General features: G+C 48.6%; 6 protein-coding genes across 6 annotated transcripts; 2 read left to right on the plus strand and 4 right to left on the minus strand.

Annotated features, from left to right (window-relative positions):
• Positions 1–5,625: 5,625 nt before the first annotated feature.
• On the plus strand, positions 5,626–5,930 carry M431DRAFT_266 (hypothetical protein; the record flags this gene model as incomplete). Its single annotated transcript, XM_024913905.1, has 2 exons — positions 5,626–5,690; positions 5,753–5,930. 2 exons carry the CDS (start codon positions 5,626–5,628, stop codon positions 5,928–5,930), a joined length of 243 nt encoding a protein of 80 aa, XP_024779843.1.
• A 3,242-nt stretch (positions 5,931–9,172) lies between these two features.
• M431DRAFT_267 (hypothetical protein) lies at positions 9,173–9,818 on the minus strand (the record flags this gene model as incomplete). The annotated part of the gene is made up of 3 exons (XM_024913917.1): positions 9,173–9,202; positions 9,262–9,347; positions 9,416–9,818. The coding sequence occupies 3 exons, from the start codon at positions 9,816–9,818 to the stop codon at positions 9,173–9,175; spliced, it is 519 nt and encodes a 172-aa protein (XP_024779844.1).
• Positions 9,819–11,202: 1,384 nt separating this feature from the next.
• Positions 11,203–12,522, minus strand: M431DRAFT_488926 (hypothetical protein; the record flags this gene model as incomplete). Its single annotated transcript, XM_024916622.1, has 5 exons — positions 11,203–11,360; positions 11,465–11,748; positions 11,844–11,931; positions 12,076–12,298; positions 12,391–12,522. The coding sequence occupies 5 exons, from the start codon at positions 12,520–12,522 to the stop codon at positions 11,203–11,205; spliced, it is 885 nt and encodes a 294-aa protein (XP_024779845.1).
• Positions 12,523–13,280: 758 nt separating this feature from the next.
• Positions 13,281–15,247, minus strand: M431DRAFT_73376 (hypothetical protein; the record flags this gene model as incomplete). The annotated part of the gene is made up of 7 exons (XM_024922121.1): positions 13,281–13,686; positions 13,743–14,102; positions 14,159–14,264; positions 14,320–14,467; positions 14,526–14,567; positions 14,633–14,834; positions 14,898–15,247. The coding sequence occupies 7 exons, from the start codon at positions 15,245–15,247 to the stop codon at positions 13,281–13,283; spliced, it is 1,614 nt and encodes a 537-aa protein (XP_024779846.1).
• A 2,479-nt stretch (positions 15,248–17,726) lies between these two features.
• Positions 17,727–20,823, minus strand: M431DRAFT_72372 (hypothetical protein; the record flags this gene model as incomplete). Its single annotated transcript, XM_024922020.1, has 9 exons — positions 17,727–17,993; positions 18,044–18,146; positions 18,199–18,246; positions 18,542–19,448; positions 19,498–19,679; positions 19,731–19,761; positions 19,821–20,038; positions 20,089–20,196; positions 20,255–20,823. Coding segments are annotated over 9 exons (2,433 nt in total), but the record flags the coding sequence as incomplete, so codon positions are not given.
• A 1,100-nt stretch (positions 20,824–21,923) lies between these two features.
• On the plus strand, positions 21,924–24,930 carry M431DRAFT_61590 (hypothetical protein; the record flags this gene model as incomplete). The annotated part of the gene is made up of 6 exons (XM_024921592.1): positions 21,924–22,419; positions 22,482–23,495; positions 23,549–23,660; positions 23,721–23,894; positions 24,029–24,483; positions 24,542–24,930. Coding segments are annotated over 6 exons (2,640 nt in total), but the record flags the coding sequence as incomplete, so codon positions are not given.
• Positions 24,931–25,035: the final 105 nt, after the last annotated feature.

The raw sequence follows: 25,035 nt of genomic DNA on the forward strand, positions 1-25,035 counted from the left end.
TTGGCGTTTGCGTCCGGGGCGCTTCTCGACGAAGTACTGGCATGTGATGCCGCGATGTTGGCATCGTGAACATTCTGGCTTTTCTTTCGAACATTTGACCTTGACAGAGGCACACTACACGTTTGTTCGTATCGAGTCAGCAGATATTTCCCTTTTTTGAGGGTCTGATTTTGGGAAAAGCTTCCAGCTGTCCCGGGAGAATGCGACGGCAGAAGGGTTGAGAGGTCCTAGTACAAGGTAAAGTAAAACGAGAGAACATACCGCCTCGCAAGTTCTCCGCAACTTGCCCGTTTTTGGGCTGGATTTTACTGGCATCTTGTGACTTGTGACTGGTTGACTGCTGGGTGAGAATAAAACTCCGATACCATCCTTAGTGGCTGTACTCAAGTGCAAAGATTAAGGTTAGGCAAACTGCTTGTAAGCACCTATCAACATATAGAGCAAGTCGTTTAGTATTTGAATGAAACTTATGACATTAAGAAGTACAAGTGACATGCAATAGCGTTGATCTGCCTCCCCTGGCCGCTTTGTTTACATCTATTAGTGCTTTTAGTAAGCCTTCACTCCTATGGAGTACCCAAATTGCTGAATGGGCTTTGGGACTTACAAGATCAGGGTTCACCGTTTATTTTTACAATGCTTAGTTGGCTTGATTGGGTAATACTTGCAGATCTCTACCAAATGCCGCAGAAAGGCACTAATTTCTGACTAGCAGAAGCAACGGGGGGGCATCTCTTTCCGATAGATGTATATAACTTATCTTGATATCTACGTGAAGGTGATGAAGCAGGACCTGAGCCTCTTTGCCAGTAGCGCAGTGCTTTCCCAAACAGAATTAGTGCTTAAGTCATGTTTTATAAGCGATATGCTCCTCGGAATACTACTGTAAAGTGCCTGCTGGTGCTCTCCTAGAACTACTAACCAACAAGATAAAGGTATCAACTAAGGTCTTGATACCAGCCTAAGTAGGGTAGGACTTTTAGATCCGTCGGCTGGTTGTCAAGGTATCTGATTAGTTAGCTGTTTGCAAATAGCAATTGCTACTTTGGGGCGGGTTGATGTTGAAACTCCGAGCCCGGGTAAGAAGTCCATCGACACAGCATGTGCAGGCTTGTCATCTTACTGAGATAGTAATCTAGACATAATCGCAGTGAATTAAACATATTATGCTCTCGCAATCGCTAGCCTTAATCCCGGTCCATTCCGTTCTCCAGAACAAAGGTCCCTTGTTGCTCCACCAGCAATACAACCCCAGAACACACAGCCGCCTTTCCCTCGCAATAGCTAAGCAATATCAGCTAGATCAAGCTCCATGAATACGCGGATTCTTTGCGCTTGATTGGCTTCTTTTCAGGAGTGGCAATAAGTTCCACTTAGTATTTGTCAAGGCTGAGAAACCTCAACCTGGGTACCAGGTGTTTAGGTTTTGCTCTCGATTGCGATGAGGTACAATCAACACACTCTTTTCCCACTTCACGGCCAACAAATAATTTGTCAGTTAGATTGCAAAGCCTGAAGGCACCTATATCACCCGCAGCGCGCAGAAAACGGCTGAAACCGACACGATTAACATGGAACGATCGATTTCGGCTCTCGACCGTTAACCCATCTCCAACTGTGAAGCAACTTGGGAACAGTTGCCAAGAAAATTCTAGAACGACATCTGAATGGGCGTTAAACTACAAAGTGGAACTAACAGTTGACCTGTGTAACAGTGTATGCAATGAATGGTAAGCTAGAATGGTTTTACCCTTTATTGTTTAGTTGTCTCTTTATAGCTACCCCGGTAGTCTTTGTGAAAGGAGAAGCCCGCTTCGCGATTACTATAACTGAACAAGCGCCTACCTATGTAAGGTGTCTAGCATATGTACGTCGTGAATAGTTTCCTATCTAGACAGGTCACGAAATCTTGCATGATACTGTATGTTTCATATAGTACCTTTACAATTTGAGTTTGGTACTCCTGTTTAGTTCTTACTACGTTGTTAATCTGCGCACTTCACTCTTTCGTTCCTTGCTCAACAATGCTTCGCATTGTGCTGATGTTTGTATATCCCACATCCAATGCCCTTTCATGAGAGATATTTTGTCCGTCATACAAGGGTAGAGAATAGTCTAGCCCAGGAGAGTGGAATAGCCTAGCACTAGACAAGGTAGCAACTGGGCAATGTAGCTTATGGAAGAATTTGGCCCGACCAAGTAAAGGCTGTGCATTAACTTACGATCAAAGTGTCCGTCGGAGGTGGTAGCGATCCGCTTGGATATGATCAGTCGTGCTGTACTCGCTCCGACGTAGTACTGACCACCAAAAACAGCCAAGTTATCTATCAACGATTACCTAGTAAACAATTGATAATAGTAGTATCATAAATGTAAATGCCAAAAGTAGTTGACACCCATAAGAAACGTCATTTCCTCCTTCTACGCCTTCTCAGACTGAGATGGCAGACCCTGTATCTCATACTCCAGCCGTAAATACAACGTCCGTTTTACAACGAGATACAGCAAAGTCTACGGAACATACGGATCATCACACAGTAGTATGTCGCCTTGGAGCGCTCAGTTAACAGCTAGATTCTACCGTCCAGCATCTGGGAGAACACACCGTGACCCCTGGCAAACTCTCATTCTTTGAAGAGCTCCGGAGAGATGATGCTCCGAGAAAGAGAGAGCGCGGTAACATGTATCGTGGATGCTCTACGAAGCGCCGGTCTGTGAGCCGGAGGATCTTCTCCCGCACTACATCTCCTCATGCAACAATTAAACCGCTGCCCTCTGCCCCCCGTTCTGTGTCCGGCGTCTACGGTATTGCTGATGTATTATTCTGTGCTAGATTAAGACGCTTGCATGTATCCGGTGGCAAGCTAAGCTCCAGATTCTTGCCAGCATCCCCACGAATGACAGACCAACAAGGTGTAAGAGGGGAGGCCATCTGCCGGATGCCAAGGTGCATCATGCAACAATCTCGATTCAGCATTTTGGCAGACTAAGCAAGGGTCTCTCGGGCCCTTCTAGCCAAAATCGTCCGTCTTACATCGACATACCTACTTGTAAGGCTCTCTCCAAGTGGTCGAGCCAGGGCTCGTAGCCTCTGATCACAGTTGCTCGTCGACCAATCCTTTCTCGTCGAATCACTGGTCCCTGCAGGTTGCATATGGCAAATGACCTGCCGCAGCAACCGCCATACCCGCAACAGCAGTGACACCAGGGTCCGGCTTTGAGTCGCCTCCCTTGAGCAATGCGGTTTCCATGGCGATCCCCAGGGAAGCTTGAGATTAATCCGTCAATAGATAGGGTACCTAAGGCCCGGAGCTGGCCTCGTCTAAGCCGAGGAGATAGGCGATATGCTCACGCTACTAAGCTGGTCTAATGTTGGCGATGCGTGCGTAGGTAGTCGAGGTGAGAGTATACATACTTGAGGGACTGACGTGTTTGGCTTACCATTGTTGTTGTTAGGGCAAGTGAATGTGTTATCAATGGGCCTAGCTGAACGTCATGTTGATCTGTGTCCCATGCTGGATATGGTGGTGATCACATCCCGGCGACCACATCGCGATGTTCATATTACGGTGCTCACATCACGGTGATACAGTACGCTACCGTGTGCATTCTGCACCTTCCATCATACTAGCTCGGAGTGGAATTCCTCTGTCAATGTTTGACTACATAGCTGCGGAGTCACATCTTCGTCCTCGGAGGCAACGAAAGATTTCTGCTAATTCCGATGCTGCGGATTTTCCTTGAGCCTAGACTGGATCGTAACAATGAGGCGATTGCCCGTGCGGGATCGAGCCATGATCCAAATGGCTGTTGGTTGTGAGACGGAGATGGCCGAACTTACATGCAGTAAGTGAGATGCAAACAACATTACAATTGCCGTCATTGGAAAATACATAAATGTATTCCAATTTAACATATGCCTACCAAAATAAGCATGATTAATGCAACTTGGAACAGTATCGGTATTCTCGTTGTTTCAATCGGCTCTGTCCGCGTACAGGATTATTATTCTCTTTGGCTGTAATACACCAAACTTAAGGGATTGTCGATTTCTCTGACGGAATCTAATAAAACGAACAGCATAAATCAGCACTCGTAGACTTACAAACATGTACACATCTATCAAGATCGGTCATTGTGCCCGAGACGGCGTCGACTGCAAAGATCGTAGCAGTCCAGAGCACGAATCCGCCCGTCCCAGCTGTTCTCCGCGGTTCCATAATGTCCGAAGCAATTTGTCATGTCTTATGACCACGATCGGAGCAACTGTGATTACCCCAGCAAGTCATCTCAGCATTGCTGCTTGCCACGGTACGGTCGCACGCAATCTATTGGATCAGAGGAACTGTCCCTCGATGCCCTACTCATCCTGTCGTCTGGCGGTGCGCTCCTCGCCGGCTCTGCAGCGGTGGCCGTAATCTGAGTCCTCATACCTTGATCGTGGGTTGAGAGCCTACGCGCGGCAGAGTTGATCTTCGTCTCTCTCGCCAGACGCAGTTTCGCTCAGATAGAATCGAGACAAGCGTCGCGGCTGTGGCAGATGGGTTATGCAGACTGCTCAACTGTTATTCGAGGATATGAAAGTAGTTGTTGAGTGACGCGATGTAGTGCCGTTGGCAGTGGCGTTGCTCAAGTCTGATTTCAGGAGAAATGTCAGCCAGGTCTGCAGCAACCATAATTGTCTCTGAACAAGCAAAGAATAGGGAGACACCTCTGCATAAGGGAGAGTGAAATTATAGGGTCACATTGACGAGAGTATTTCTGAGGCGGTATCGATGAGTCTTTTTCCAAGGCTGACTGGTAGTATAGGCCGAGTAGTCCGAGCCACAGAGCTCAGATTGACTCAATCTGCAACGAGAGAAATATGCGAATGAAGTAGAAAAAGAACGAGGTGGAATGATCAAGTGAGTGGTATCCAACAAGATTCTATTAACGAAACTGCACTCACCACGAGAACTCCATAGCCAAGATGATGTCTATCGCCCAGCCTTTTCCAAGAAACTCAACCGAAGACCACAGAGACCAGGAATCCAAGACCAACTAAAATGAGACCACAACCGCCACAGAGGCCATAACCACTACAATGACAAGGAAACAGAGATAGGAAACCAAAGACCCCATATAACAATGACCACAGAGACCACAGAGACCACAGAGACCACAGAGACCACAGAGACCACAGAGACCAGAGACCAAGCATAAGAATGCCCACAGAGACCACAGCCACCACAGACGACATACCACATACCATTAACCGGAGAATAAGAATGGGAGACCAGCGACCAGCGCGTAGTTCAAACGATACTTGCCCAAAGACGTTCCATTCCTCCATCCAAAGACGTTTCATTCTCTCCGAAATCCAATCTGCTTCCGCAACAGTCTATCGTGCCCCAAATTCAAAAAGAAACTTATGCCCAAAATGGGCACTGAGACCAAGTCGCGAGAATAAGGACCCTTGCCGTGTGAGACATTGAGTGGTGATGTACGTCGAATACTTCCCCATCAGAGAGTACAAAGTGTCGTGAAGTCTGCTTCTTGACACAAAGAGCTCTGAGCTGGAAGGTGAAGCAAGGCCGCCGCTCCTGTAGTAAAGGAGTGAAAAGAGACGAAAAAGATCTGTAAAAGATGCATGCGCGGTCGAGTCTGAACTTGGAAGAATCAGACATGTCGTTCAGTGTGAAATTTGTTGTGTGAGGAGGCGGAGTTGGCGCAAGATTTGTGGTTTGGATTCAGAAGGGACTCTGTCGTCAAGAGTAAAGATGAGGGTTGTCAAGAGCGAGGACGAGGACTCTGACATCAAGGCTGAGGACGAGGATTCTGTCGACAAGAGCGAGGACGAAGACTCTGTTGAGAAGAGTGAGGACGAAGACTCTGTCGTCAAGAGTGAAATGTTTGCCGGCAGTGCTGCATCTCCAATCAGTCAGACATGAAGACAAAGTGAATGAATGTGAGGCCTCACGAACCTTGTGTCTCTGGGCTGCCGAATGGTGGCCGAAAGTGGAATTTCCGATGGGATTTCTGATGGAATCTGGGGTGGGAATTTGGATGGAATTTCTTGTCTCACTCCATCGAAAATCTCGACTGCCGATTCGTATCCTCACCGGCCTAGGACTAGGCGAAGGTGTGTCCTAGGCCGATAAGTGGGCGACGACCGCGGCAGGTCCTTGGTAACTGGGAATTGTGAGTTCGTCGAAATTTCGAAGAGGGTAATCTTGACTTACCGGAGAGGGCCGCGGCCGTCGCCTGGGCGTGGATTGTTGAACAGTCGCCTGGACATGGATTGTTGGAATCCAGCCTAAAGCAATGTTAGGCTCGAGAAGAAAAGACAAAGGCAATGTAGTGGAGAGTGGCGAAAACAGAAGAAATAAGGGTGGAAGAGTCTACTAGGTAGTGGCATCAAGATTGTCTGAAGAGGAGGTAAGAATGAGAAAAGCATCGAGTGGAAGAACTGCCAAGGCAAAAGAAAAGAAGATGCACTCACCAGGTATATCAGAATTCAGCATTGAAGTGGAGGAGGACTGGCAGTTGAATTTGTGAACTGTGAGGTCGAACTGTGCCGTCCTCCTCCACCTCCGGCAAGGCGAGAAAAAAGAAAGATGAAAAGAAGAAGATTCAAGTTGAAGAGGGATGGAGGGGGGGCGGGGGTTATATAGCTGACTCGTTCTGCCTGCCTTCCTCGATTCTCAGACACCCAAAGGGGAACCTTCCGAGCAGTTTGCAGGTCTGCAGGTGCTTCCAGGTGGCGGTCTGCATGAGCTTGAGCCAATAGCAACTCGCAGATGATAAGGATGGGGTCGAGAAGCGAGTGCTTTCCTCAGGCACAGATGTTCTGTAGGCGAAGTGGCATCTCTAGACGGTCAGTGTGTGCCTAGCACCGCCTGAGATTGGTCGAGAACGATCCGAGATGACGCGTCCAAGTCATGATAACGAGGGAAGGTGAGCATCTCCGTGACGATCTTGGATTGTTTCGATGTTGGTCTCTCGTAATTGCTCGGCAAGAAGCATTGGTGCCTCAGGATGCTCGAGTTTGTGGACAGTTTCGGTGCTCCTCCTTTGTAGAGTACGGTGGAAGGCGCTCTTTGGGTATAGTAGCCATGGCTCTCTGATGTACTGGAGAATGTTGAAGCTATCGACAGTTTGATGTGGGATAGCAGAGTGCTGTCCCTGGTATGCAACATGGTGTAGTTGGCTGCTTCAAATGCCTGTATTTCGTATGGCTTTGCCAGCTTCTTGTTTGTAATTTGATTGTTTGGCAGATTCTTTGTATCTGCTCTTCCGAAGAAGATCAGTTGGCATGTAGTCTGATTATTTCGTAGTGTCATCTTCCTCCAACACCAACACGATTCAGTCATTCTTGTTGTGTAAACGTGAACAGGGGAAGTCTTCTGACGAGGAATTCATGATGTGGATTTTACGCAAGATACATCTGGCTTTGTATTGCATAACAACCAAGTAGCCTCCCTTGTTCGACAGCAGCAACGCAAAACAGAGAGGAAATTGCAGTTATCACCTGGCAGTGTCGTAGAACCAGCATGGAAACCCAAAATAGAGCTATATCAGTGTATTGCGAATGCGAATGTCATGGCACACACTACGAACAAATTTGACACACTGGGAGAGTTGCGTTCACACTACACTAGAGGTCACTCTTTTCTTTAGGGTAATTTTGGGTATTTGGATGAAAGGATGGTGACACGAGGCCTGTTTTCGTCGTTTATAGGGACTGGAATTATCTAATAGGAATTTCTAACTTGATCTCGGTCTTCTGCTCGATGATTATATTCGTAGAATCATTTCAGGGTCCATAGACGGACTACAAACTCGTCCCTCAGATACCAAGACGTTATTATTTCCACCGAGGGACGTTGGTCCAGTGTACTCTATTACATAGAACACAATCAGAGTCGAAGACCACAAGGCAGGTGAAGCAGTGGGCAATCATTTCTGCATGATGCTCTTTGTTTCCTGCGAGAGACACCACTCTACCATCCCTTTCTTCGCTCAGAAATTGCACCGCGATGGTGTTCAATCCCTATCTCTCCAACAAAGACGCCCGACAACCGACAATCGATAGCTCTGCATCTTTCTTGGGAAACTGAAGAGGGGAGTTTGAACCTCTTCCGGTCAGTTCGTCGAAAAGTTCAATCCGCGTACCAAAAGTCTCCAACGTATGGGCAACAGCTTTGGCGTGGCATGCTTCGAGTTCCGACCGGCTTCTTTTTCTCTGACTGGGATAGCTGGTGCTCAATTCACGCTGAGATCATTGGCGGGCTATCGAGAAAATTCGTTGTCAATATTGGTTCGTAGTCAGTCGAGTTCAAACGTCTTCGAGATGGCGCCGATGTTATCGGAATGCGAGTAACGGAAGAAAAGGTCCTGCGGAATACATCAGCATTATGCCAAAAGCTTTGGAGTCCTTGAAGTGGAATTAATTGCCAAAGGCTGGAAATTCAACGGGTCGGAAGCGGGTTGAAAAGGGAGGAAGAAGAAGAGGAATCAAGCTGTCGAGTTCTGGCGCATGTTGACCATGTCCCTGTAGAGGTCAACTGCCGTCAGTGGAATCAGCAACTTAAAGTGTGCTTTGGCAAAAAAAAAAAAGGTCAAGACCAGCTCACTATAGCACAACACGAGCTACCTAGAAAGAGATCCTGAGAGTCCCCAAGCTTTGTTTTTGTGCTTGGCCAGAGATTCCTAAGGATGGTAATCGTCTCGGTTGATTCCATAGCGCTCGCAGCGAATCTGCAATCTAGCACGACAACTTGCCGCCCTTGACAGCGCTAGCTTTTGAAACTCCGTTGTAGGGTAAAAGCACCAAAACATCAGCATGAAAACAACAAACAGCCAAGGAGAAAAGAATTGACATCGAATCAACAAAAGAAGAAGACGTTCATCAAATTCGTGTACGGAATAATTTTATTATGGCCCAAGTACAAAGTATACCTAGTAATTAGATAAAAATAGGAATCATACAGCGCACAGCAGCCTGCTACATGATTTCCAGCGTCGAAGAGAAAAATGTACCATTTAGCAGCTTTCATGACAAATGACCGTGAATTCAGTTTGATGTCCCCTCTGCTTTTTTTTTTTATTATTCAACCATATTTTCCGACGGGGCTATACCAAGATGCTGAAAGAAGGTTTTCTTCAGCAATGAACACGGTTGCCGTGCTATCTAGTGCCCGCAGAGAAGACCCAGGCCGAGCTAGATGCAATTACGAGTCAGCTAGAATTTCCCCATCAATAGTAAAAAGCATTGCTCACCAAACCGAGAGTGCAGCATGTGGCTTGCCTGCCCATACCCGCGAAAATCTTTTCAAAATCTTTCCTGTCTTTGGGTTCCTTGTTGGCTGTAGTGGGAGCGAGTTAGTGACGAACCACCGAGGGTGCTGCATTTACGATGACAACAAGGACTTACGAGATACACAGTCTAGGTTAAGAAGGTCGAGCACATTTGTAGAGCAGCACTTAGCAATCCCAGAAATAACAGCAGGGCACAGATTGGTTTGACTGCGTTCTCCGTCGCCGCCATCGCTACCGTCGTCGCTATCATCGCCATCATCCCCACCGTCAGAAGAATCGCCATCCCCATCGGTGGGAGGTTCGTAATCGCCTCCATCGTCGTAGCTTGGAGGAGGAGGAGGGGGAGGGGGAGGGGGAGGAGGGGTAGGGGTAGGAGGCACGTAGCCGTAGTCGTCTCCGCTACTGCTGGGAACAGGAGAGTAGCCGCCGTAGTCAGGAGGAGGCGGAGGCGGGTAGGAGCCCGCGGGCACGGCAAGGGCGCCGGCGATGAAGAGCGCGGTGATGGCAAGGAGCTTCATTGTCAAAAACTTGGTAAGCAGTCGTTCAGATAGAAGGGATGTGAAACAAAGGGAGACAAGTTGCGGGATGAGACAATGGGAGTTTGATGCTCAAAGGGAGGATTCCATCACTCATACTTATACTTCAACAGGTTGTCTTCTGGAGCAACACAAAGATGGCCTGTCAATTTCTCACCGAGAGAGTAAGCTCATATCAAAAGCGAGTACAGAGCAGGAGAAGAGAGTCGCACACGATACCGGCTTACCGTAGTACTTAAATGCACGGAAAACAAGGCACCTTTTCGTCTGGGCATCAGCCCGTGCTACCTGTATGTCCTATCCTGGATGTTTGTGTCGCATGTCTCAAAGCCGACGCTACACAAGCGTATATCGGCGGGCTAGATTAGGACAAGGTCAAGCGTAGGCAGCTGAGTCTGTTCTCCTCCCCACGTCCTCCATGCATGAACTCGATTTGGTTGGTATTGGCAGAGTCCTAGTTTATATCACGATCGCCTGGACAGACCCTGGTTGTTTGCGGGATCTAGCCCTCGCCACATTAATTTAAAAATCCCGATAGTTACATTCGATCCAGGGAAAGCACACCCACCTGGTCCATCACGCTCCCGATCGCTATTCCGATGCAATCTCCATGAGTGCTTGATGTCTCATTTGCATCCGATGGATTGGTGCTCCGAAACGTCGCAGTTGGATCATTGCATCTCCGAGAGGTTCATCTCTGGGTCATGTCGTTAATGAGACTCTGAATGCTTTTTCATTCGCAATGCATGCCCTTTGCGGAGAGACACGCAACATCCAATGGAGTGGCCATGCGATGGCTTTGCCTGTTGGTCGACCTGTTGTTCAACTCGTAAGTGGCGTAGATAACCTGTGGGACAAAGATAGAGAAGTTTGCCAAGAAAAAAAAGTATTATCTCTAAATGTTGTGATATAGGCGTTCTCACGCATGCTGCCCAAACCTCCAAGCTCCATTGTACAAACCTCAGACTGGTGCTTTATTCCGCTCCAAATACGCCGTACAGAAATGGAAATGATTCATTCCAGTCAATCAACAAAGACTCCAAAAAACGCCGTCGAAAAATCGCAATGCCAGCGTGGTTAGGATGCCTTTCAACAGACCCAATCGCCCCTGTTCAAATGACCCCCCTCAAGCCGTCTATCCTGGCTCGTCTCATGCAGCCTCCCAAGCACTAACAAGGAAGCAGTCGACCGGTGAGCTAGACCATCCCTCTCGATTGGCTGCCTCGCTAGCTTCATCTCCTTTGCCATCAAGCCATCAGGCCATATTTTTTCTTTTTCTATTGCCCTAGCAATCAGTGCCATCCCAAGAGTCCGTTTATTGAATTCAGCGTCTCTCCCGACCCCTCTTTGATTTCCGATTTCTATCTCAAACCTCGGGTACCTCGGTATTCCCAGCCATAGAGTTCATCCGGCTCTCTTTGCTCTTTTGCTTCGACAATTCCACATGATGCGGTGGGATCAGATTGTAGAAAATACCCATCATAAGGCACCCTACAGCCGGCCCAAACCACCAAACCCACTGGTCTAAAAGTAGCAGACATCTCGTTAGTTAACTTGAACTTGTCCAAAAAGGGTTTGAAACCCAAGGGCTGATTTAGCACCACCAGGGAAGATTCAATGGCACTCACATGTCATATCTCGCCTCGCAATTCCAAAGGCCAGGCATCTTGACGGGTTCATCTGCGCTCCAGCATAGCCAGGGATGATTCCGCTCGTGGCAAAGGAGACCAGACCCAATGACGCGCCAACTAGAAGAGGACCCATTCGGGGGCCGAACAGTGCTGCTTGTCGAGGATCGAGACCGACACCAAAGGACAGGAATAGGAGGACAAACGAGGCGAAGACTTCGTTGAGGTAAATTTGACCGGGGTTTGCCTGAGATGGGTCGTACCAACAACCGCCACCTTGCAAGCTGGTAGTAACAATAAGCTTGTATTAGCATCTCTGAATTACGTGTCTTCTTGCGGACACAAGGTGACAAGATTACTACATGCTGGGTACACATACCTTGTGGCTCTTTTGGGACCCCAGACACCCAAGAGAATTCCACCTGCGAGGGCACCTCCTAGAGTCTGAGCACACATGTAGAGAATGCCTAAGGAGGGCAGCCTGTTAGCAATGAGTTGACCAACTAGGTATGCGTGCATAATGTACGTGGCATATTTGTATTCAGTCAGGGTAGTATCAGGCAGCTGAATCACTCGACACGTCCACACGATGCATCTCAAGAGAAACATACCTCGAGGCACGGAACAGAGACCAGTCAAAATGGCCGAAAACGTAATCATTGGGTTCAAATGTCCTCCCGAAGCAGGAGCCGTCGCGTAGATAAACGTCGCTATCAGAATGATGTTGGAAATACCGATGTATCCGCCAACTTGTGGCGTCTGGTAGCTTTCTAGGGTAGCAGTTATCTGGCCCGAGAGAAAGACGAGGCACGAAGTCGCAACAAACTCGACAACCTAGAATCCCCACCAAACGAGTTCCGTCAGCAAACCAAGTCTCAGCCATCGAACTCCCAATTGAAACCCAGAATCATCAAAAAACAACGTACAGCAGACTTCCACACAGATATATCAACCCATTGGCCCACGAAATAGTCTCGCCTGCGATACCACGGAGTCAACCGCACGGCGCCGGGCCGCACACCCGGAGCGAACGATCCATCGAACGCGGCAAGATCCATTTTCGACGTCGCAGGTCTCTGGTCCGAGGCCGTTGAGATCCGAGCAGCTGGGGGCGACCCGTCGCCGGCTGGGTGCGTCTTCTCCTGCAACGACTCCATGGCGGATTGAATGTGTACTTAAACTGAGCGAGTGAATAGCCGTTATGCCTCTCTTCTCCAGTACAGGTGAGAAAAAGAATAGAATACCCGTCAGATATATGTCCAGCTGTCAGCTAATAACGGCTAGTAGTAGCAGCTCCCAGCTCGCGGGCGGACACCGATTGCTAGTGAAAAGCGACGCAAAGCTCCGAAGCTCCACACGGAAACCCTCATACGTGGGATTTCAGCAGCTACCAGCATGTGGACAAGGATTCCAAATGGAGATGCTGTGCCCGGCTCATGTTAGTAGGCTATTTAACTTTGTCCGCCTGAAGTGCTTTAGGTATAGCCTCGTTGCTGATTAAAAATGCAAATAATTCGCTGCATAATCATGACACTTTGGCGCTAAGGAGCGAATGCTTACCTTCCATTGGCTGTTGAGCCCTGTTGAGCCCTTTGTCACCGTTGACAAACAAAAGCTTGTCAACTCATAAGCACGACGATCCCGTAATAGCATTCCTTGGTAAGTTGTGTCAAATGTTCACCATTAAGTATATCCGAGTAGTCCATGTCCAACGGCTTTGTACAAATCCTGCTGGCTGCCAACTCCAGGGAATCATCGTCATCGTGTAGCAAAAAAAAGAACGAAAAAGAAACACCCAAAACAGACACGCTAATGCTTAGAATAACCACCCAATAACACTCTTTGCCTTTCCTTTCCATCCCTTCTCTTCTTCTACTTGCTCTTCAGCCGTGTGCACGTCCGTCACGAGATCCATTTCGTCCAGACGCACGAACTTGGTTCGCTTGATGATCTTCCAACCGAGATACATGACCAGCATGATGGGCAGTTCAATGTAGAAACTGACAAAGCTGACGCCATCAAATGATGGACTGAAGCAGCTCCAGCCCTGGATCAGGACAAGGAATGAGTTCAGCAGAACGGCAATCCAGGGACCGTACGGGTAAGTCCAGTTCTTGAAGGGAAGCAGATGCGTCTTGCCTTGGCGAGCGAGGGCGGCGCGGAAGCGGAGAGAGGTGATACCGATGGCGATCCAGCTGAGCTGATTAGAGACACCGACAAGGCTACAGATGACTTGGTTAGCGATACAATATCGAGCGGATTTGACGACATCACATACTTTTGCAGCCACGACCAAAGTTGACCGGCGCCGATGAAGCTCGAGCCGAAGCAGAGTCCCGAAACGAAGCCGGTTGCCAGAACAGCCACCCAGGGAACCTGGTTTCTGTTAAGCTTGCCGAAGAATCTGGGAGCATGGCCTTCCATGGCCAAAGTGTACAGCAGTCTCGTTCCGGCGAACAGGGCGTGGTTTCCAGCAGACAAGACGCTGGTCAGAATGACGGCGTTGATGACACTGCCTGCAGCCTTGGCTCCAGTCATCTGGAAGACAATGGTAAAAGGTGAGGTGCGTGTCTCCTTAGAGTTGAGGTTAGGATAGTCGTAGGGGACATTGAGACCAATGAGGAGGACGGAGAGGATACTGTGACTTGTTAGTACCGCAATGGTGCATGGTTGCAGAAGGCTGACAGAACATACTAAAAGAGGAGAATTCGCCAAAAGACATTCTTCACCACCTTGGGCATCGTCTTTGTGGGGTTCTTTGTCTCACCAGCCGTGATGGCAATCGACTCGGTACCACCGTCTATCTCGCTGTCAGCCAATGAAGCAAATCTGTGCAGGGAATTTCAGCTACTTACACGCAAAAGAGGCCGTGACGAAAACCGAGGCAAAACCGCCAATGCCGCCGACGAATGGGGCGCCAGGAATGTGCCAGTATTCGGCACCAATGTAACGACCCTCAGCGTTGCCGCCGCAGTTAACAACGATACCCATGATAATGAAGACCTAAACGAGAGTTAGTTGAGTTTGCCATCGATTCACCAACACCGAAACTACTACTCACAACGATGGTGATGACTTTGAGCAAACTGAGCCAGTATTCAAGCTGTTATTTTGGTTAGTTACAACTGGTTTTGGTCAAGGTCGCCTGGAGCTGTTATGCTTGCTTACCTCGCCGTATGCACGCACGGTAGCAATGTTGACAACAATCAAGACAAACCAGAATATCAGACTGAGCGCCCATCCGGGAAAGTTATCGGTCCAGTATTGCAGAATCAATTGCAGCGCAACTAGATCAGATGCAGTCGAAACAGCGTCGTTGAACCAGTAATTCCATGTCAGGGCAAAGCCAAAGGCGTCATCAACAAAGCGACTAACACGGGTCCCCCGTCAGTAAATACGAACACATCGAATCCAGAAGGCGAAGAGAGCTTACCCCGCAAATGTACAGAAGCTTCCTGCCACTGGTAAAAACGCAGCCATCTCTCCCAAGCTGAGCATCGTGACAAAGACGATAAAACCGACGATGGCATAGCAGATGAGGATCGAAGCTGGGCCACCAGTAGCCAGCGACTTGCCCGTGCCGAGAAAGAGACCTGTTCCAATGGTGCCTCCAATGGCAATCATCTGAACCTGGCGTGCAGACAGAGAGCGGCGGAGACGGTCCTGGAGAATGTGTGTTGACCCCTCAAGATCGTCGTTTGGCACATCTTGCGTATGGTCGTGCTCCTTCTTGCCATCGTAAGGCGTTTGCTCGTCGCCGAGGTAGTCCTGGCGATAACCCATTGTGATGTGTTTGGTAGAGATGATTCAACGCGTTGTAGGAAAAAAGAAGGCTATTAACAAGAAGAGGGCAAGACTTTGCTGCGTGACTTGTGACGCTTGGCGTGAATGTGAACGGCTTCCAGAATGAGTCCAATGCCGGCGGCTTGGCAACGGATGTGGCGTCGCTATCCGCTATATCGAAATCAAGAGCCCTGGAAACAGCCCGCTACTCAGATTTCGCTGGCTAGCTCCCGTTGCTTTCAGTGTAAGGCAGCACAACAGAGGAAATGCTGTGGACAAGAGAGAGTGGAAAGCAAAGGATCAACGACGCGGCGATGATGCAGATGAAGTAGGTTCATACCTCTTGCATCCATTAGCGTCTTCGAGAAGAAAAGAACCATGCCATTATCTAATGCAAACCCATCCAAAACTGAGAAAAATCTGGTGATGGCTGTGTGAGAGCCTTCCGTGAGCGGACTTGGCCGCTGTACTAGGCGATTGCGTGCTCGAGAGGATTCCCCACTGGGGGGACTGGGCGAGGTAGAGCCTCCAATGAGGCGTGGCGAGAAGCTCTTTAGTGATGACGATGCCCGGAAAAGGCTTGACAGGGCAGGCATCGCATTGGCAGCCCTGGAAAATTCGAGAGCGCGGGCGAGGATCCCAATGCAGCGTTAATTTAGTCGTGGTGTAGGTGTGCAACTGCCGCAGGTGATCTGCTGTTAGCTGAAGCTTCTCTGCTGCACCCCGGACAGCCAGTGTCCAACAAGACGCGCCTCGACGCTTACAGCCCAGCGTATGTAATCGAAAGGCGTCGACTGGGCTAATGGGGCCGAGGCAAATCTGCTCCGCTGCTGCAAATTGTCGCTGCCTCTCGGTGGGGACAGCGAGTCGATGCGTCTAGATTCTCCAGTCAGTCCATGTCAACTTCGCAACGTCTCCCAGGCCTCACCGCGCTAATCGTGTACCAAGAAGGCGCTTTCTCGGCGTTGGCTTCCGAGTCATGGAGCCGCTCGTTAGTGATGGACCAAAAGCTGACAGATTGAACAGCTTTTGTTGCCACGGTCATCTGTGCGCCCACTAGCTGGCTGTGGCCAAGCAAATATGCAGGCGAAGGAATCGGTGCTCATTGAGAGTGTTGATTGCATCATCGCATCGGTGTTTGGTTCTGGACTGACAGCTGATAGAGAACAATGCCAAGCGAGTTGTGTGCTTGCGTAGTGTTGAAGTGAGTGCACAGAGTATTGGGATGTCAACTCTAGGGTTGATGAACTTCGGCAATTATTATTGTGTGCGTAGCGATGAGAGTAATATTGTTATCAGTGTATCGCGGCCTCGCTTCTCTTGTTCCTTCCTTCATGTTCATGGCCATCAATCTTGATCGATAAGATCACGCGCCATTGTTCTGGAAAATCATGTCGCCCAGTAGCATCTACAAAGTTTTCTAGCGCCTTACAGGTGCAGATTCAGGTACAGGTTCCCCAAAGGAGGCGCCACAACCACAGCGCCACAGCTGTTATCGGCTCTATCAGCCCCACTGCCAGCTTCTGTAATTCTTCTCAGCACCTTCACCAAAATTCAACTTCCAATTTCAAGATCCCAAGAGTTACATCATCTCTCCGCTCAGCTCAGTGATGTAATTTCTAGAGGCAAATCCGGTTCCCTATCCATCAAACATTTCCCACCGAATGCATAGAAACTAGCTGATCCATTCCTCTAGACAATACCTGCGCACCATTTTCTGCTTTTGGCCCCGCGATAGCGCCATACTCCACTCTCCGAATTCTCCATCGTCTCCCCCCGATCCGACCTCCGGTTTACCAGCCGCCCGGCTGCCGGCTTGATACCGCAAATACCACAGAAATCCATATCCACCGGTTCATTTGTTGTCGCCGCTATCGATATAGCCGTCCTGACAACGGTCGGATAGCGGCATCTGCGGCATCTGAAGCTCCTCAAAGCTCGCCGACATAGTGGGGAGAGCGTGGCTCTGATGACATGAAGGCCATGGTCTACCCGGCAATCTGTCGAAGGTTTTCACAAGAGGAAGAGAGAACAACAGCTGCCTCTGTCTTCCAGTATTGATGATACCTCCCGTAAGATCGGCCGTCAGCAGCCGGCGGTCTTGTCGTTGATGTACTATTCGAGCTTCCTTGGCCTCTACCAAATGCTTCTCTTTTATTCATATTCGAGTTGAGAAACAAGATTCTTAGTGCTTCCCCACTGCCAATGACAATCTTCCTTATGTTTCTCCCTGCCCGTCATATCAATCGCCTTGAGATATTCTCTTGGACGCAAAAATGTCTCATTCTGTAGAAAATTTCCTATCTGTCCGTCTTTTCTTTTCTTTCTTTTCTTTTCTTTTTTTTTTTTGCCTTTCTGGTACGCGCTTTTGCTAGCCAACTCCCCCATTCGAATGCAAGTTTTCAATCCCAACAATCTCTGCAATACATGATCAATTTAGCCTGATACACTGGATCTCGTCCCCCCTTTCAATCTTCATTCACTTGATCTGAGCGATGAGCTCAAGCTCACGATGTGTCCTTGGCAGCAACATATTGACAAATTTGATCAGCGCCCCCCATATGTTTCTGACTAAAGCAATACACGCAACCGCTACAGGCGCATCAGACGCGACATTCTTTACCAATGTGACATAAAGATCACTTACCTGCAGCGTCCCCAAACTGTCGTCCATGCGCCCTCCATCGTGAGGAGAGAGCAGGACTCCAGCAAGATTCTTCTTTGACTCTTGCAGTTCCATGACTTGCTGGAATAGGCATAAGTATATGATTATCAACTTTCGTGCATTGGACTAACCTCTTCGAACGAATCCCGCATATAAAAGCGCACGGTCGTCACTTCTTGCGTCTGGCCGATTCGGTGAATTCGCGCCAGAGCTTGCTCTTCGAGAGTTGGATTCCTGTGGGTAGATAAGTATGGCTACCAACTCTTGTTTTGCTGTGAGAACTAACCAATGCGGCTCCATGAGATATGCTCGCGAGGCTACAGTAAGCGTGAGACTGAGAAATGTCAGTCAGGCAAAAGAACTCGGCCAAAGAACCACCTACCCCACTGCACCGCACGAGAGTGTGAGTAACATGACACGGAGATTTGGATCCGTCTTGAACCTCTCTATGACAGAGTGCCGATCCTTTTGAGGCACTTTGCCGTCGAAGCGGATACTGGGAATCGACGCTTGATCCAGGCCAGCTTCGATAACATCAAGAGTCAACCTCCACGTCGAAAATACAACACTATGATGCCTCCATGTTAGCGCCCTACCAGCCGGTTACAGGCGTTGTGGGATTACTGTACCATTTAGTATCTGGAGGGAGTGACTTGATATCAGTAATCAGACCTTTCACCTTGGACGGAATTCCGGTTGAAAGGTTCTTTATCTGTGGTGAAATGAGACTGGAGACATCTTCAAAGACGCTTGTGCTTATGGACACTGGCGCTGTTGGACATGAAGGCTTGTGGCGGCAGAGGGCTATGTGATTAGCTCGGCCCAATTTGTGTATGCAATCTCCACAAAGATATCTCAAACAACGGGAAAATTCTGGACTTGTGTGTGCCGAGGCTGAATCATCAAAGAGCGTCTCGGTCAGCTCAAGAGTTGATGAGCATTGAGCGCAGACCATTGAACCCATTCCTCGTTGAACATTAAACGTCTCCTGCGCAACACTGGCCCAGTCACTGGCTTCGGCCATCAGGTTCTGGAGATTTTGGTGCCTTGAGTGATAATAGAGGCCCAAGTCACAGACAAGTCGCAGTGATTCAATCCGCTGAAGAACGTTGACATAGCCGCCCGCCCGCGACGCCTCCGAGCTATTTTGGAGCACCTCCTCGATTTTGCTGACCGCTTGCTCACGTATCTCGTCATATAGTGCTCTTTCCTCGCGGCTAAAGTCAACAGGGCATCGCACATCTCTTCGTTGGGGAAGATTAATCGTGGCTTTGGGTCTGCGAAGAAGAAGACACGTTGAAAGGTGTTTCAATCGCCTCACGGCTTCCTCGTCCTTTCCAGATTTCCAGAAGCGAGATATATCAGTATCAAATGCCCTTGGATCAGTATAAGGATGAGCTCTGATGAATCTGAGGAGAGTCGCAAGATCAGCCAGACGGTTCTGGATCGGTGTACCAGTGACAGCCCACCGGGCGACGGAGTCAAGCGCGCATATTGAATGAGCCATCCTCGAGTTTCCATTTCGGATATAATGTGCTGTTCACGTTAGTCACACGAATCTGAATCATGTTTTATACCGGCTCACCTTCGTCTAAAACAATTCTTCTCCAGCGAACTGAAAACAGAATGGAATTCCCAGTCTTCCACTCGGCAGAAACGGTGTGATATGTGGTCAAAACCACGTTTACACCATCGAGCTCGCTCTTGTCAACGAATCTGTTTTTGCCATGGTGGCAACGCCATATTATGCTGCCCTCTATTACGTGCCTGTTTAAGTATTAGTCGCATATACAACCAACATCTCATTGACAATCCTACTCTGCTAGTTGCTCTTCCCAGGTGCCAAGAACTACTAGAAGTCAGCATATGGCATCGTTCAGTGGTGATATCAACATCCATAAAACCTACGTGGTGGAGGTACAATTACGAGAGTAGTCGGGACAGGATTGTCTTGCTCATCATCAATATCCATGTGAACGCCGTTGTTCATATCGCTGTCTAAGTCTGTTGCTGCTAAAGAGATCATAGTCAATGTCTTTCCGAGACCCATTGGGTCGGCGACGATGCCTCCATAAAACTGCGGGGGCTCTTCGGACTGGTGAGTATTAGAAACTCTGTTGACAAAACTACACCGATCGTTAGTTCTACTACCATCAAAACTAGGATAAGCACTCACAAGCGTCCCTGATTCGTGTCTGCTTTCTCCCAAATATCTGACTGATGATCATCGAAAGCCCAGCCTTTCTCGCGGCGAAGAAGGAATGTCAATGCTTTCTTCTGGTGACTGGAGATTGTCAGTTTACACATACGACAGAGTGATTCCAACAGTGGCGGTAACCTACCTTTGAAGAATTGCGCGTATTGCCGTTGGTTGCGGAGTCTCCTCCAGGTCGACATTGCTGCTCAGCATGTCCAGCAACTCTGGTCCTTCTGTGATATCCTGAAGGCAAGATGATATGCCTGTATGAGAGACAACTTGAGAAAGCAAGAGACACGACTCAAAGGCCTCTGATGACAATCGGTGAGGGTTGCAGTATTTGACGTCTTTATGACACACTCGGGGATCCTGGAGATACACCCCATACTCTTGAAACCATATACCGATTTGTTCAAATAGCTCCCAGGGGCCGTATACAGTAATATCTAACACGCAAGATAGCTGTGCAGAACCCTTGGAAATCTTTCGCGCTGAAGGCTCACTATGCGGAGTGCAAGAGGCGTGGAGATTTATGGTCGGTTCATCGAGAAGGCCCTGGATCATCTGTCCATGGTCCGATAGAATCATTCCTTTCATACGTGGATCGTCTATTGCGCTGAAACTTGCGGACGAATTTATTTGGACTTCATACACTGGTGGATTCTTTTCTGAAGCTCGGTTTTCGCATCTCCCAGAAACACCCGAGATCTGTAAGGGTCAGTTCAGAGTCCTTGTACGCGACCATTCGAACCTGCTCACCATGCCAAAACAAACTAACGTCTCTTGGTATGTGTTGGACTGCGGTTCTTCAACCTCACCAGGCTCTTGCGTAATATCTATACAAGTGGCTGTAGAAGGCGACACCGAAGACTGCTCCGAGATGATGGAGGCCTGGTACGAGCTTGTGGGATATAGTTCGCCAGCTGGCTGAATCAACGCCAGAGACTCAGCATGGAGCAGTTGACCGTTGAGCTGATAGGTGTTCGACGCCACAAGAGAGTCGATAGGGACTTCTGATAGTGGATTAGCCCAAAAGACGGAATTTGGGAGCCCGCGTGGATATCCATTGGCAGCAAACTGCTTATCGTACGGAGCAACTCCATTGGGGCCGACCATCCCATAGGATTGGCTTATCATGTGATTATTTTGTGCGTGAAAGTTGGAAGCTATTTGGAAAATGGGTTGGTATCCAAAATTGAGACTGATGGGATACTGAGCTGGCAGCCATGTGGACGGCCATGTGGGCAGTACTCCTGTAGAGACGGGCAGTTGGCCTGTGAATAGTGACGGGACATGCTGTTGTGCCGCTGGACTCAGATTATCAGGCTCTTCGGCTCTTCTAACGAATGAACTGGTATGAGAGCTTGGAGAATTGTCCAATCGCTGCCTCTTAGCTTCGTGGCGGTAGGGATCATCACCAGGCTCCATCCAATATGCCTCAGGAGAGTTGCCTGATCAGTTGCTGCTGCGACGCGAGAGCGATATTGTAAAATAGGTAAGGACTCGGTACTTGAATGAAACTGATATAATATCTCAAACTTGATGGATGGTTGACGCAGATCTAGATCCAGAGTATTGTTTACTGGCGGTGGCTGTGCGGTCTTGTGAAGGGTGCAAAGGGTGCACTGCTCGGTAAGGCGGCCGACGAGGCTGTCAACGAGGCTGTCTGCCTGCCTGCATGGCTGCCCAATGGCTGTTACACAAACATGTTTTAGCCATCTGCTTCTATTACGGCGTCTTGTCTTTTTCTTTCGCACCATCCCCTATCTTCAACCCTGGATCGATGCGACATGAGATAACAAGACTTTGTCGGAATGCCTCTGCCTCCTCCCATATCCGCTCCCGCGAGGCAAACAATAAAGGCGGCATTTGAAGATCTCGATCGCACAATTACTCCTGCAGATTCGCGCGACTTTCGTGTTTCGACTCTTGCACAAGTACGAGATGCGGCTCTTGAGATTGAACGGCAGCTCGCAGCGCGGGGGTCACTTCGCAACATGCGCCGGCTTATGCCTTTTTTTAGGGGAATAGAGCACTATTCTAAAGTGATAGATGTTCTATGTAATGGCACCCCGTATCTACCATGGATATGGGCGCCAGTTGCTCTAATTCTACGCGTCGCCTCGGAATATGTCGACGCATTCGAGCAAATTATCAAGGGCTACTCACAACTTGCAGAATCACTGGGAAGATTTGAGCTCCTGGGAAATGCTTTCATTCGCGATCCAGATTTTCAGCAAACTTTGGCTGTCTTTTATGCGGACATTCTGCAGTTCCATAAACATGCTTACAAGTTTGTGCGGCGAAGTGGTAAGAATGCTCACCATTTGCATACACGAGCGCCTTTCTGACGATTAACCGTTATCATTCAGGTTGGAAGTTGCTTTTCCTCACTACTTGGGGCCGATTCCAGAGACGATTTGACAATATTCTTGAAGATATGAAGCGACATGAGGCGTTAATTGATCGAGAAGCAAATGCGCGCAACATTGCCGAAGCAAAAGAAATGCGTCAAGATATCCGCCGCTGGAGGGAGCAAAGCCTTGAGCAGGTGTCCAACCTTGACGGGGAAGAGGCTGCTAAGCAATACCAATCTATAATCTCATGGTTAAACATGGATGAATCGGACCAATTGGCAATCTTTGAATCAATATCGGCCGAAGGGCGAAAACATCCAGGCACTTGCTCATGGGTGCTGAAAAATCCCAAAATCAGCTCCTGGCTTCAGAGCAAGCCTGACACATCGGTCCTCTGGTTACAAGGCACGCCGGGGTCTGGAAAGAGTGTGATATCAACACAGCTTGTCAACTTTATGCAAGCATCCAACATGTTTGTCATCCATCATTTTTGCACTTACTTGTATACATCGTCTACGACCTACGAGCAGATATTGAAGTCCTTACTCATGCAACTACTCCGACAAGATGGCGATTTGGTTGCTCATGTTTATGAAGAATTTGTTCTGGGGAAAAAGTCACCGACAGTACCCGCCCTTGAACGTCTTTTACAACTCTTGTTTAAAAGCATATCCAACGAACCGTCCAAGGCAGAATACGTGTGGATCATTTTAGACGGCTTAGACGAATGCGAATTGGAAAAGCAAGCACGAGTAGTAAGCTTGATGAATCAGGTTGCGTCAGACCGATCATCGCCAGGAAATACGACCTGCAAAGTTCTCATCTCAAGTCGTACCTCTTCAATACTATCAAACTGTTTACGCAAAAAGCAGACAATCTCTCTAAGCGATGAAAAAGACTGCCTAGAGGAGGCGATACGTCAGTATGCATCTCAAAGACTGCAGTCGCTGGAACAAAAATTCCACCAACTCCATATATCTCCGGGAGAAGTCGACAGTATCGAGCGCGGGATTGCAAAAAAGGCAGATGGTAAGATCACATAGACAAAAGCTCAATGGCCAAGATTTCTGACTACCTGATAGGAATGTTTCTTTACGCCAGACTGGTCTCAGATTATCTCTCGACGAACATATTCTATAGCGGGGATGAAATCATGACCTCTGTCAATCAACTGCCCGAGAAACTTGGTGACTTGTAGGCTTTACCCTTCAACTATTCGTCCAGCAGATATATGGGTTCTAACCCTTCTTTTAGCTACCGCAAGATACTCCTCCAAATACTAACCCACTTGGATATCCGATCGGAAAGTCGCGTTAAAAGTATTCTCAGCTGGATCGCATTTGCAAAACGGCCACTGAAGAGGCTCGAGTTGTTGTCTGCAATAACTTTTAGCTCTGGGGAACCTGAGGTCACAAATCTTGTCCCTGAGTATATACTGGATATATGTGGGCCTCTGATTGAAGAAAGAGGTGATACAACTTTGACATTCATTCACGTCTCCGTCAAAGAGTGAGCAACTCAAACCCTCTCGTCAGTATTCAAGACTCCTAACAACACTTCAGGTTTTTACAGACTCCCTCGAGCGGCTTGACTATCACCCATGAAGAGTCACTTCTAGAACATGGGGTAGCTACTGTTTCCTGTCTTCTCTCTGGATTACAGGTTTTTAGCAAAGTGTACCCAGAGCAGGCCAGACACCTCCGGGTTATCAAGGGTCTCCATGGATTCCATGTCTACGCCACTGAATTCTGGACTGAGTACTTATTGTCCAGTGTCAAATTTGCTAGAGGAGACTTAGACAACGCTTCACCGCTACTCGTCCTTGCCTGCAAGTTGGCAGATACACTTAACGAAACAAGTAACCCCACGATCAGTGAAGAGGCTAAGAGTCCGCCAAATGGATTGAATGACCGAACGTCATTCCTGCGACAACACCCAACTCTCTATAAGCATGTTGAAGCAGCCTTGAAAGGAAGATCTCTCAAGCGACTTGAAGCGGAACTTTTCCCAGAAGCAGGTGGGTGGTCAAATGATGTGCATAGCCCGCTACACAACTTTGCTGATACCTACTCCAGGTCCCGATGGAACATGCCGACTACCGAAGAATTCGGCTCCTTTGGACGGGATATCGGCAATGCTTATAGTGTATCAAGACACTGTCAGATCACTACTCGACCAACACGATTATCCAGGAGTCACCGCCGAGGAACTGGAGCTTTTCAAGAGTCAGTTTCGTACCTCAGCGTTTACCTGCCGGCTCAAGTCTTGTCCTCGAGCCACATTAGGTTTTGAGTCGGAGAAGCATTGTCTTCAGCACGAGATGACGCACATACGACGACTTCGCTGCACTGCTGCCGATTGCAAATTTCCGCCTTTTGCCTCTCCCCAAGCATTGAAGATCCATACCGCCAAGTACCATAGTCATAGTCTTCCACCAAAGTCTATACGTGGTATCCAGGTATCATCAAATACAACAGGTTCCTTTGTGTACCAAAGGATTTCTCCAGATACTCGCCAGACCAAGAGTTTGCCGCAAAACGCTGGTCAAAAGGCTCAAGAAGGCCGGGCG

This window comes from Trichoderma harzianum (assembly GCF_003025095.1).
Source record: "Trichoderma harzianum CBS 226.95 unplaced genomic scaffold M431scaffold_1, whole genome shotgun sequence".
Taxonomy (NCBI): Eukaryota; Fungi; Ascomycota; class Sordariomycetes; order Hypocreales; family Hypocreaceae; genus Trichoderma; species Trichoderma harzianum.